This window comes from Seriola aureovittata, chromosome 15, assembly GCF_021018895.1.
Source record: "Seriola aureovittata isolate HTS-2021-v1 ecotype China chromosome 15, ASM2101889v1, whole genome shotgun sequence".
Lineage (NCBI taxonomy): Eukaryota > Metazoa > Chordata > Actinopteri > Carangiformes > Carangidae > Seriola > Seriola aureovittata.
Window position 1 is genome coordinate 11003332 of NC_079378.1, and position 14241 is coordinate 11017572.

Below are 14241 nucleotides of genomic sequence, written 5' to 3' on the forward strand. Positions count from 1 at the left end.
CTCTGGACAAATGTCAGCTAATTGCCTAGAAATGCCATGTATATGAGCAAATCCACTGCACTCTTCACATACACAACATTATTTCAGCTTTGCTAACCAAAGAGCTCATGAGACAAGGCTAACCAGCCAGACAAGAGATCTGGCTCACAAAAATAGTGGCTCACAAAAAGTGAGTAACTGTGGCTAATGAAAGTAGCCATAGTTGGCTAAGAGTGCAACACAAAAGACACTTCCTTGCGTGTCGCGCTGAAGCAACATTAAGACGACAGTCCAGTGCATCACAGTGTATATACTGTGCAGGCTTTTAAAATGATCACTGAACAGAATAAAACCATGGAAACTGACTATGTTATGTGCTGAGTGCATCTCGGTTGTGGGTGAAATAACAATGGTCATGAAGGCTTTTTTTCCACCCCCTTTCTGCAGTTCTCTAACTCTCTTTCACATCCCTTACAATTTCAATGAAAGGATAAAACACTTATAAAGCAGAAAAGTTTTTAAATCAGAGACAAAGAAGTTTTGTTTAAAGTTATAATCCATCCAAGGTTTACATTCAATCAAACCCAATCCAGTTCTTTAGTATCAAAAGAGTCCATACAAGCTCATTGTTAATGTATTTGTTTCCTTCAAAAGGAAGAGAAAAAAAAAAAAAAAACCCCAGGATCATCATGACCAATATACAAATACTGTAGCTTTCAAAAAGGTCATGTAGTGCACTATAAATATCATCAGAGAAAATGAGAATCTTACTCACAAGCTGCACAATGCGCTGTGACCTTTTTCCCTCTTTGTGTTTTTGTGGAATTTCAATGTTGATACCATCCGGAGACTGCCAGGTGCAAAGATGATGCTAAATTACATTTGATAAAAGAAAATATCACACAAAACCCTTTTTTACAGTGGGTGTCAGGGGTTGCAGCAGAGTGATATTTGCTGAAGTGACACTGCAAGGACAGCCGTGTCTCAATTCTCTTGAGTAAAGGTAATTTTGGTGTTTTGAAAATACAATTTTAAAGATTGAATATTCTTTATGAAAAAAAAAAAAAACTACTAGGAAATGTGACATAATCTATAACATGTTAGAAAGTAATTTACAAAGCTAAACTGTTTAGCTGTCACCTCTGGCTGACATAGATGAGTGAGCTACAGGACAAGTCTCTCTAGTGCAACATGATGCTGGTGCAAAAGCACAAAATAGGCCATCAAGCAGGGAAGAGCGATTTCTCCCAAAGAGTCCTTGAAATAATATTTTCAAATCTTTCGTCTTACTGGCGTAATAAAAAAGTTACGATGCTCCAGCCTGTGGTAACTCATCTGAGGAGCACGTATTGTGTCTTCCTCCACACACATACACACAGGACTTAAAAGGCTAAAAGAGAAATATGTAGAGTTGAGATAATAAACCCATTAATATGTGCCTTTGTTGTTATCATTTAACTTTAGAATACAATACAGGTGGGAGAGTGGGACTTGTTGGGAACAATAATCTCATTCTTAAGTATCCTTGGTTTTGATAGTGTTGCCTTTTTGCATTATTTGGTCATGTTTATTGGAGAGGTAGAATCCATCATATGCAGAGTAAAGTAACTGGGCCTAACAGAGCAAATGTAACAGTTAGAATCGAGTAAAGCAACATTAAACTACTCCTGTTGTACTCCTTAGCAGGTTATTTAAATAGCTTGTGCACATTAGATGCACAGATTGGCTGATACTGTGTGTGCTATACATTTGTGTGCTGTGAACTGCATGTCAGTGCAGTCTTGCTTGTTCTCACTTGAGCCGATGAAAGCTTTGTATTGAATTTGAGATGGAGAGCTTCTTTATCCCATCACCTCAGGGCAATCACAGATATGCTCTCCTCCAACAGAACCTAGTCAATTGTAAGAGCAGCAACCTTAGCAAGGTTATTTACTGTATCCTAATCACTATTAGGATCCTGAGACATAATGTGCAGTGGTTCTTGCTCAGGATGTGGAGTGGGGGGATCCATTAATTGCCGGGTTGATGATTTGTTCCCCAGCTCCTCATGTCCACATGTTGAAGTGCACTTTAGCAAGACACTAAACCCCATTGGCCTGACCAAGGTCTTGTTAGCACCACCACCATTACTGTGTGTGAATGAGAGACAAATTGTTAAGTGCATCGTCTGCTAAGGTAGACAAGCAACATATAAGTGCAGTCCATTTACCGTTTACATAATTTACTTAGTTGATGGAGGGGGGCACAGATGTTGTTAACCACGATCGCTGAAAGAGATGGCGTAACCTGTTTATATGTTGATGGGGTTGGTGGAATAGATGTTGGTATTTTCTCTTCTTGGACTAGACTTCTGATCCAGGAAGGAGTTGAGAGGGTTAAGCCAGCTTGGGCTCCATCCATGCTGCACCAGTGAATTCCCACACCTAACTGAGTGTAGGTTGGAAGACCAGCAAGTGGCTGCTGGATTGCTACCAAAAAAATGTCTAACCACCATTTTAATCTCAGTGTTCGTTTGCTACTACAAAATCTAAACTACTATACTGACCTAATGCCTGGAACCAAATTCATCAGAAAGGAAGGGATGTGGGAATGACAGTGTACTGTTCTGTATCAAATCCTTTTCAGTTTAGTTTAGTTATAGATTATGTATCAAACACCAACACCATGTACTATTGGTGGGACTCCTACTCCTTTTACTACTGCTGCTGCTATAAACCTAATAAAAATTTCCACCACCACCGCACACTCCTCATCACAAATACCTTTGAGACCATTTTTGATTTTGAACTCCGGCTGAGTCTCACCAGAAAGCCCCCTGTATGTAATTCACACACTGGGTTTACAGAGAAATGGATGATGCAACCCTTTACTTGCACAATAGATCCTTCTCAAACTGGATCTGACTAGAAACCAGTTACTTCTTTTTTTAGACTCTTCAAGTGCCAATGCAACAACATCAAGCAACCTCCAGGTGGGAAAGCAGGATCAGGAAGAAAAACGAGATCAGCCCCAGCAGCCTTTAATTCCCACCTCTATCGGGGGAATTTACACAGAGCAGACACAGTCATCCTTCAAGTGATCAGTAATCCACACAGACTGCAACCTGGAATTCTTTACCAAAATAAGAGTCAGTCAGGCTGCTCTTGCCATAAGAGACCAGGAGAATTCAACAGAACAGTCTTTCTGTATGTGAACAAAGTAGAAAAGAAAGCCACTGTGCCTTAAGAGGTATAAATGGCACACAGTAGCAGAGAAATGTCTACATGAAGAATTTAAGATATAAATGACATGACATTACATACCTCAACATATAACCTAAAAGCTGCTCTCACCGGCATCATCCTGACAATGACCGTGCCAGCCTGGATGACAAAGACTTAGCAGTTCCCAGCCTGCTGAGAGCTCAAAGGGATCACCAACCTCTGTGCCATCAGCTAACCTGCATGGTGGAGTCCTGCCTCAGCAGCAGGAGACTGCTTCACTGCAGGCTACCATATAAGCATGACATATAAAGTAGGTACTGTCTGTACATCACATGTTAAAGGGGCTATAAGTTTTCTCTGCCACTGAAAAGAGGTTATAACGCACCCGCAGTGCTACGTTGTCAGGGCAGATTGGAGGCTACTGCGACTCGCTATCATTCAGTGATGAGACTAGGGGGCTAGCTGGTTAGCCTGCTAACTTAAGCAGAAGAAAAGACGTCATAGAGACAAGAGTTAACATTGGTGTTACTTTCCACCGCTGGAGACAGCTCTTGGCGAGTAAAGGAATGAGGTTTGATCCTGAACTCGCGTTGTTTCTTCTAGACTGCTAAGTGAACAGCTATTAATGCTAACACTGGCTATGTAGCAATAGCGAAACTTAAATATCTCCTTTAATGGAGAATATCATTTTGAAATCTTATTATGGAAATATACAGCTTTCACCTTCGTAGGTAGTGGCATTCCTAAGCTGTCATCATTACCTAAGTGATTATTAAATCAAGTGTATTTCCTCTGTGGAATCCGTTTCCTGATCATAAAGGTGGTGCAGTTATTGATCGCTCCCTTGTCCTCCCAACCATTTTATTTTAATCGCATCATGACTAAACAAGGTGACAAAAGAGAATTATAATCTTAACATGTTTATCCCTTTTATATTTCCGCATTTGACAGTGTTGCATTTCCATATCTCTGCTCATTGACTGTATATGAGAAGCTGTTCATTGCAAAGTTTTTGACATACGAGTCCCCCAAGTTCCTAAGAACTACAAGAGAATTCAGGTGCATCTCATGTAATCCCAAACCATATTTGCTAAAGCAGGGTGTGTCTATCTTAGGATGTGCTGTCAGTTACAATATGATAGTGTCATGTTTGATCCTGCTGCGTCAGCAGTGTCAGTTGGATGGATCTAGGGTCCTTGGAAACAATAGTCCAAAACCAATTCCAGGAGAACTCATATGGATAGTACTCCACATACGCACGACATGACTTACACTATACTATGATGAAAATTTTAGTGAACAGTTTATATACCCATTGTGAGCCAAAAAGTGCCTGCCACAGTATTGTGTTGTTTATGGTTCAGCCAGCTAAGAAGATAGTTAAGAAACCTTCCTTCCATCTGTTGACTACAAGTTAATGCTATAATGCAACTGCCAATAGCATCACTAAGTGATGTGCTATTTTAAGTTAAGTTCTGGCAAGCAAAGTTTATCCATCTTTGTTCTATCTCATATGCAATATTGGTTAATATACCCATCTATGCATCTCTCAGTAATACTTGTTCATTCTTGTGCCTACATTATCGCTTAGTGACAACAAGCTCCAGGCCCAGCAACACTTAAATAATGACTGCTTGTTTTTAGCATTTCATGGCTTATTAACATTTAACAATTCCGAAGATTATGTAAAGATTTGGGCTGCAGGGTGAAAAGTTACTTGAGGAATAAAAAGGTCAATATAGGTCTCGATTCTCTAGAGTTTTATTATTTACCTCTGTGGTAAGCAAATGGACACAACTTCTAAGATGAGTTTGGCAACCTCAAGCATACTGCCATGTAATCAAACTTTTGCAGTAGAACGGGCTCAGTGACTTTCCCTATTGGCCACTCTAATGTTATGTTTGCCAACTACAAAGTGTGGTGGAGGAAGGATAGTTATCTGGGGCTGATTTTAATGGTATTGGTTAGATCATTTTAATTGCAATTAATAGAAATCTGAATTCTACAGCATCAAGTGATATTTAAAAAAAAAGGCAAAAACCAAAGTTCACAAAAAGATATTTTTTCCCAGTTCGGTGTTGAGGAACTTGACTGGGCTTCACAGAACCCTGACCTCAATGCCGTCCAACACCTTTGGGATGAATTGTTGCACCAACTGTGAGGCATTCCCTATCGCCCAAAATCAATGCCCAAAAACTCACTCATACTCTTGTTGCGGGATGTAAGCAGATGCCTGCAGCCAGATTCTCAAAGTCTTGGGGGAAAGCCTTCCAGGGAAGATCGGGGACTGCTGTAGCGGCAATTATGTTAGGAACAGAGCATGTATTTGAGGAAATAATCTCCAATTTGAAGTGGTCAATTTCTTAAATGAGGGAATCATTTATCACAAAATTTCCCCTGGAGACTTAAGTGGAACACACCTGCTGCATCATGTAGTGCCACATCATTAGACATGCCAAACAGACAGAGGAATCAGATGGTGTGGTAGCTCAGATAGACTCATTCAGAGAGTCGAAAAACTATGATAATACAATCGTGATTAACTTTTCTGGAGAATTGACATTTTAAAACAGGACAATGATGTATCCCGGACGAAACTGCCCAGACGGCATTATGCCTATCTTGAAAAATACATTGAATAATTGGCGGGTCTGCTGTTTAGCTGAATAAGCAGAAGGCTAGGTGATCAGTGTTTCTCAGTAAGAGGTGATCAGATCATGTTGCCTCATTAGCTCGGTTTGTTTTACTAAGTGCTGTAATGTTTTTTGCGGCAAACCAGTCAGTCAGAACTAAACTGTCACTTAATGTCTGCTGACTGGCAACTTTCACGCCTGTTCATCTGTCTACACACACACACACACACACACACACACACACACACACAGAGGCGGGCGTGTCCAGGTGGCGATGGGAGTATTAATAGAGAGAAGTCCCTCAGGTCAGCTTCACACCAACCAGCTTTCTACAGCCCCAATACTGCTCCTGCACATCTCATCCATTTCCTCCTCTTCCAACTATAGGTAAGCTGTTATCCACCTCTTCCACTCCCCCTTCTCTATTTACTCCTCCATTTCATTCTTCTATCCTTTCACCATCATTTTCTCCACCTTTTCTTTGATGCTCTTTTAAAAAGGCAGCACTTTACTTCCATTACACCTATCTACTTTTATCATCATCTATCTTTGACCTCCTCTTATCATCCATCTTCTTTTTTTTTTTTTTAACCTCATTCATCCCCTCTTCCTCTTTCACTATTTTTGATTAACAAATAGATAGCTTTCCTGCTTCTGCTTCCTCATTCAAACATGTCTTTGTGGGCAGCACTTCTCCGTTATGGCGGCACTGTGGCTCCATACTGCTTCCATGCTGGTCTTACTGGTCATGTCATGCCCGGGCTCCCAAGCCATTGCCTCGCAGTACCTGTGTGGCTCCCACCTGGTCGATGCTCTTCACCTGATCTGCGGAGACAGAGGTTTTACCTACATGCCCATGTCAGACGCCAACCCTGTGCCCCGTGAGACTACCAACTGCAAAACACTTCACAACACAAAACAGTATCGCTGAGATGCACTATATATTAGTGATAGAGGGACATTTAGGGTCTTCTTCCCAAACAGCTACTCTCTGACTGCCTACATACAGGATATTAATCGTGTGCTACACAACAATTCAGACTAGCGTACCAGCCTCAGTTCAGTTCCTCCAAGCTTTGTGTGTGCTAACTTTAAACTAGCCTGATGACTTTTGCCCTGAACTGTCTTTCCCATCAGGCGTCCTCCCTCCAATGGCAGGAGGAGCAGCGTCAGTGGGCGGCGAGAACGAGGGCGCCAAGTTTGCCTCCCAGGACCAGATGGAGATGATGGTGAAGCGAGGCATTGTGGAACAATGCTGTCACAGGCCCTGCAGCCTCTATGACCTGGAGAGCTACTGCTATTGAACAGCCAGCATAGCTTAGCTTCTTGGATAACTGAGCGTGCAACCTCTCCCCTCCCTACTCCCGCAATCAGCAGGAGATTGGCAGTGTTGTTGTCTCTCTGTAAAGTCAAGTGTTTTCAAATGAAATGCTGATAAGTTACTGAAATTTTTTTTTTTTTTTCCTAGAAAATAAAGTTCTATAGTTGAGAGAGAGTGACTGGTTCTTTGACAGTTATTTATGGTTTGTTTGTTTTGTTTTTTATCTTTATCTTTTTTATATTTCTATTGTCAACCTCACATTCAGTCAAGTCAATTGTAAACAACCAATTGTGTTGCACAGTTGTGAAGTCAGTGGTATAATCCACAGCAGGAATATTAGAGGAGGTTTTTTTATTATAGATTATTTAATTATTTATTGGACAGATGACAACTGGCCGTTTCTAGCTTTTTTGGGGCCCTATGCAAAATCTTGTGTGCCTACCTATAGTGCAGAGCACATGTAACAAACAAGGTAATGTACTGTTCATTAGCACTGTCTTATTTGTGTCTCACTAAATCAGTCGTACATACTGCAATGTTCAACTTCTATTTGTGGACGTGTTGCTATGGTGTTCGTATGTGTGTAATGCGTTGTTATCAACTGGCATGACGACAATCAGCATGCAATGACATGAACAAACTCGCCACTTTTTGTAAATGGTAAACTGAACGTAGCATTAGTGCACTATAAGCTAGACATTGCTAGGGTGTAAGCAGAGGTCCTCGTTGCTTTGTAGCCCCACCCAAATAAATGATCGCCTGCTGAACCTGGCCTCAAGTCTGAGTGTGTCACCAATGTCTGTGTTTGAGCAGCGCAGATTCCCCTCCCTCACTGTGATTCTTAATGGATATGGCTCATTTAAATTTAGCCTGTTTGAAAAGGTGGTCAGTCAGCAGTTCATCAGGATCATGCGGGCACCTTCTCTTTGATGTAAGTGTAGTTTGACAGTCACAGTTGAGAACGGTAAACCTTCTCCTGTCTGCAGAGAAACTGGCCAAGAAATATCAAACATTCAAGTTCAAGGCTTACACCGTATCATGTGGCTGTGAGTAGTCTTTCTCAAAATGAGCTATGGAACAAATGCATGATTTTGTGTGTGTGTGTGTGTGTGTGTGTGTGTGTGTATATATATATATATATATATATATGTGCGTGCGTGCATGTGTGTGTGAGTTTTCTGTCACATTTAGCAGAGATCAGCACTTCCCCCTGCTGGCTGTTCTGCAGACCTGCTGGAATTAAAATATGTCCTTTGAAGCCTCAGAAACATTGCAGAAGCAGAGAGAAATATTTTTCACCTTACGACTCTCTTTATAGTTGTTTTTTTTTAAAGCAATCCTAAATGTAAACTCAAAGGTGTGCAGTGTGGGAGTATATAACTATAAATAGTTGTTAAACTACCACATTATGTTCCACTTTGATTTTCATAATAAAGGGCAATTACACAGTTTCATATGACTATTAAAGTTTAGTGCAATGGTAATGATCATAGAGCAAATGCATTAGGGATTTAACTGGTATACCGTCCTACACTGAGGACTTATGGAGGGAGAGAGAGACACACACAGAGAGAGTCTCTTTGTATTCCACCTGGGACACTGTGCCTCCATATTGCAATTTCCTGTTTGAGTCTTATCTAGAGCTACCTGGAACTGCGCTCCTGCAAAGCCTCACACAGCCCCCTCTGCTCACCTGCTGCTACTCCATCTCTGTTTCCATTTCTCTCTCTCTCTCTCTCTCTCTCTCTCTCTCTCTCTCTCTCTCAGTCTTTCACTCTCTCTTTCACTCCTCCATTCTCATTTCCACCCTCCCTCCCTGCCTTTGCAATGTCATGATTAGTATGCTAAGAACCAGTAGAGCTTTACCTGGACATCAGTCACTCAGACAATCAGTCAGCTGTCTCACTGTCAGTCAGTCGGGTGATCAGTCCCCCAGCTCACGCTCTTGTTGAATTACTCATTCAATTGCTCGGCTGATCGCCCAGCCACTTACTCACTCAGTCAGTCATCTTTTTTTCTTCATTTATTTATTTATTTATTTTTGTTTACACTTACTCTGTTGTGCATCCCAAAAAAAAAAACATATTAGCGAGAACAGGGTCTCCTCATGTTTTTATTTTCCCAGCCCCCACTGAAGAACGGCCTTCGGGTCATTTTAGCCCTCATGCTGAACTACTTGTTCAGCGCTTGTTTGAGCAACTGCTGAGTGCTCTCCAAGACAGAAAAACAATCTTGCGTGATGGTGATATTTCGCCAGAAAGACAAGGTGGAAGGTAGCTTATTTCTACTGACAGTAACCCTCAAGACTTGGGGCTTATGCCACATGTGAACACCCCTTTGATTCACGGTCCTGAAATGGTCACCAGGGCAACAGCAGTCATGTTTTGCCTTCAAGGGAAAATAAAATTCTGGCTCTTCTGCTATCTGATATTTCCCTGTTTTCATTGGCACTTTAATATATATATATATATGATAAAAAAAAAATAAAAAGCTTTTCATTAATTTTTGCAGAGAGAGTCAGATATAGAGAGATACAGAGTGGCAAGTAGAGCAGAAGACTGATCCCCCTGTTTCTCCTATGATTACATTCTGTTCAGGCCCTGTTGCAGGGAGAAAGAGGAAGACCAAGCTTCGGCCACAGAATATGAATTTTATATCTGCAATGCAGCCGAGAGGTACCTTCATGTAACAGCCAGCCTGACTTGGCACTGATAATAAAGATCTCTCTTTGTGCGTCGGCCTGATTTTTTTTTTTTTTTTAGAGCTACTTGCTTTAATGTTCACTGACAGTGTTGACATGAATTTTATACCATTGATGCACTTCACTGCACTATTGTTGGTCAGTTTGTCATTTTGTGGTGTGAAAGTTATCATGCTTGCATATCTGACATGATCATTATCATCCCTAAATCATAACACCATAAATACGTTTATGGATCCAAACCGGCGCATGAATATTTATTATTATCAAAGAACAATGACACGAATAAAAAGAAACTCTAAATGATTGAAGTAAACGTGTGTTGGGCTGTACAGTATGTGGTCAAGTTCCGGCTTGTTGTAATGAAATATTCATGTAGCGGTGCACATTTCAGTCACAATGGGGCCACACTGAATGAAAGGTCATTAAAGTCTCACCCAACAGCAGTGTGATGAATGAGTGGATAAATGCTGACAGGTGCTTTGCATTGCCTAATCATTAGAAAGGTTCCACAAAGTCATAGGATGGAGGCACTTTTGCAGGGTTAATTTATTTAAGTGTTAGACTCATGAATTAGCTGAAGTTTATTGCATCAGAAAAGGAATGGATGGAAGACATTATTATACCATGGTGGAATACGAGGTGTAAACTCACCATACATTACTAGGCTGTGTCGACTGTGCAACCCCTTTCTAATTTTCCGAATTAAAAAAAAAGGAAGAAAATCATGTACTTCATGAGTAGAGTGACCTTTTTCTCAGGATAAATTCAACTCAAGTTAAAATACAAATTAGCTGTTAACGGTAGGTGCCAACTTGGGGAAAAACAGTACAGCAACAATAACCTATCAAATTGGTTAAAACAAGCCCTGAGGCCACAACAAGCCGTTGCCAAGCCTGATATTCTTTGTTACTTTTTCTGCCTAGACCTGGCTCAAGAATTAAATGGTCTCTCGATATAATGACACTTCATTATAGCCCCAAGGCATGTAAACATCCCATTACATTATAGCTGCTCTCACTTGATCGGTGCAGTGTTTATTCTCAGTGTTTTCACCTCTTCTCTGTGTGTGTGCGTGCGTGTCTGTGTGTATGTGTGTGTGTGTGTGTGCATGTGTGGCTAAAGTGTCCTTAAAAGGGTCAGGTCATCCAAATTACAAACCCATATTTTCTCTTTTAACCCATAGTGGTATCGAACCACTAGGTCCACATAGCATCGAAAATGCATCTGAAGGCATCTGCACTCTTACTCTGGAAAAGAAAATATTTTTTGAGTTACCTTTTATTTAACATTCTATCTAACTATTTTTTTTTTTTAAATTCTTATAAAAACTTGCATAGAAACAGCAGCAAACAATAGAAAGCACGAAAAGTGTTTGCTTTTCCTTTTGTAATGCTGGATTGTTTTTCCTCTTTGGGCCACAAAAAATGATACAAATGAAAATGCCCAAGGAGGGAAAACACTCTTTAAATCAACTGCTCACAACTGTTAAACACCATGTGGCGAGTTTCACAAGCAGTCAAAGACACAAGCAAAAAAAAAAAAAAAATTTGAGGACCAGTGATCCTGAGTAATGAAGACACTGTTTCTGGAAAGAGATGTTGATTTGAAGTCTAGTGTGAAACCAGTTAAAAACTTGAAATTTGGGGCACGACCCTCCTCATCTACAGGGCAAAGTGACATCCTCAGCGGATCTCTTCATTCTCTAAGGAACATGTGGTGCAGAAACACTCACTGACTTGTGAGGAGCTTTGTTAATTTTGTATACTGTCTGTCTTTCCGCTATGAAAAACCAAACTGAAACCTACACTGAGCTGTACTGACACCTAGACCTGTATAGAATTGGATGTATTGATTTGGATAATTGCTAACCTTCATCAGAAGACTGCGATCAGATCCCAGAAGGCCGAATGCAACGTTGGGTCTTCGAAACAAGGCCGCTAACCTATAATTTCTCATTGATCACTCCCACTCTTTCTATCTATCCTGTCCCTTTGGATTAGAGACAGAAAAAAAATGGAGCTAAGCCCACCTTCACAAACTCACCTGGACAATACAGCATCAAGGAGATCAAAGAATAGGAAATGGCACAATGTCAATATGACATTTTGTTGCTTGAGGCAACATGGCATTGAAAAACAGCTTAGAGATTAGTGTGTGGGGGGAATCTGTTGAATCCAGACAGCTCAAGGTCATACAATAGTTACAAAGGCACATAACACACACACACACACACACACACACACACACATTATGACACCAGGAAACATGTACACATACACCTTCACGCTAAATAAACTCACACAAGACACACTTTCACAGTTGTAGCAGCACGTTGCTGTTAACCTTGTCAACAAATTTGCCCTTCCTGATGCAAAACATCAGATTTCATTATTACCCAAATCAAATCAAGTTGGTTTCAACTGTGCAAATTCAATTTCAGCCCTGATAGGCCTTGAGAAAATGTAAACTGGGGCTGCCGCACGATACAATGTATACTCATTGGGGGGGTTCATTATGTCGTGTTTGTATAGCATTATCTCTGAAAAGGCTCAGCCATATATGTTCAACATGAGCAGCAACTAGCAAAAAAAAATCAGACATCCAGATGCTGATATCCAAATGTTTTCTATAAATGGTTCTCTCACTTCCTGATAAGTCACGAGGAATGGAAAAAAGAAGAAGGGGGAAAAAAGAAGAAAAAAAAAAAAAAGCCTGTATGAGTGAGGTGGAGGGGCTTCTTCAACGTGCACCTACACACTCAGATCGTCCACCTCCGACAATATCTGTAATCTGCATAACAATGTAATTATAATCTGCCTGATTCTCTCCTCTGCAGTTCCCCCTCTTGAGTAACAATCGCAGCGGCACCAAATCTACCTCTGATTGTTTTGGCAAAGCACTGGCTATTTAATCAGGTGAAGTGAGTGACGACCACATTGAAGAACAACCCCCTTACAGCATTAATCACAAGATAATTGGATTGAAAATTAGGGAGACATTGTCTTTGTATTCCATTAGCTTGGAGTGGATTTCTCATCACTCTCTGGCATCGAGCGCTCCTTTCTTTTTTTTTTTTTTTTTTTTTTTTACATACTTTGAGCTCACTCTCACTCCGCCTGAGGCTTTCAGAAGAATTCGGTGAAGGTAGAGGGAGAAGATACGGGTGAAGAAAAAAAGAAAAAAGGGAGTAAGAGACAGAAAAGGAGAGAGGCAGATGGAAGAGAGGGAAAGGGAGGAGTTTGGTGAATTTGATTCACTTAATTTTGTATAAAAGGGGGCCTGGTGTCCTCATAGGGTAAATTGATCCAGTCACTGTGATGAATAGGCTCAATTACTCTACCCAGTGTGGGACAGGGGTGAATACATGCGTTAGGATACGCCCCCTTGTTGGCTAATTTCTCAGACATCATCTTACATGTCTTCAAGTGAAGAAATCGCTTATTGTCACTTTCTCCTTCCACTGTCTTTAGCTCCCTCATTTCTTTCTAAATCTCCCATGCAGTACTGAAAAAAACACTGATTTATGAAAACTCATTCTTTGATTATTTCTCACATCATTTTATGGTAAGATCCGGAGATTTGGGTGAAAATGATTTTTAATAGGAAATATCCAGTTTCTATAAAACTTTTTTTCCCCTCTCCTACTATTACAGGATATGAATTAACATGTGTTTTGTTGGTGACATCATCTCCAGGTTTTCTTTAGCATGGTCAAGGTGTAAACAATGCATACACACAAAAAAAAACAAGCATGTGCCATCTTCCATACAGAAATTAGTGACTAAACAACCCCAGCTCAATTGTCCAATTAATAGCTTTTCCTGGAGCTTTTAACCACTCTGTAAAGTCTTCATCAGCAGAGGAGGTTCACTCTTGTAAATGGATACGTTCACATATCCATTTTCATGACAACGGAGCAACAATTAAAGCTCACCAGCTCTACTATTTTTATCCAAAACACTGTTAGCCCAAACGTTTCGCATCAAAATTCGCTCTTAATCTGAGCAGTGAGGTCTAATCAGACAAGGGAAAACACATTGTGTGTGTGTGTTTGTGTGTGTGTGTGTGTGTGTGTGTGTGTGTGTGTGTGTGCAAGGCTTTTATAAAGAGCTCTAACCGGAAAGATAGAGTGCAAACAGTTGTGTGGTTGTACAAGGCACTGAATTTCCTCAACAGTCATCAGCAGCGTTATAAAAATATTTTCACGTTTGTATCCCTCTCGTTGAAAACATGATTTTTGATTACACATGAGTAAAAGGCTGTACATGTTTTCACATGAATTATAGTAGTAATGAGCAAATAACACTCTTCACGTATTCCAAAATGTTCATGGGAAGAATTCAAACCACTCCCGCAGCACTTCCACTTCTCCCCAGGTTGACTTCCAATCTTCAGTAAGTT

The 14241-nt window shown here is 40.6% G+C and overlaps 1 protein-coding gene and 1 long non-coding RNA gene across 2 annotated transcripts in view; one reads left to right on the plus strand and one right to left on the minus strand.

Moving 5' to 3' along the window:
* LOC130182128 (uncharacterized) overlaps positions 1-14241 on the minus strand; it is a 156267-nt gene that overhangs the window by 58568 nt on the left and 83458 nt on the right. The window lies entirely within an intron of this gene.
* LOC130182126 (insulin-like) lies at positions 6025-8066 on the plus strand. The gene is made up of 3 exons (XM_056396745.1): positions 6025-6202; positions 6504-6696; positions 6953-8066. Exons 2-3 carry the CDS (start codon positions 6516-6518, stop codon positions 7117-7119), a joined length of 348 nt encoding a protein of 115 aa, XP_056252720.1. The 5' UTR covers positions 6025-6202; positions 6504-6515; the 3' UTR covers positions 7120-8066.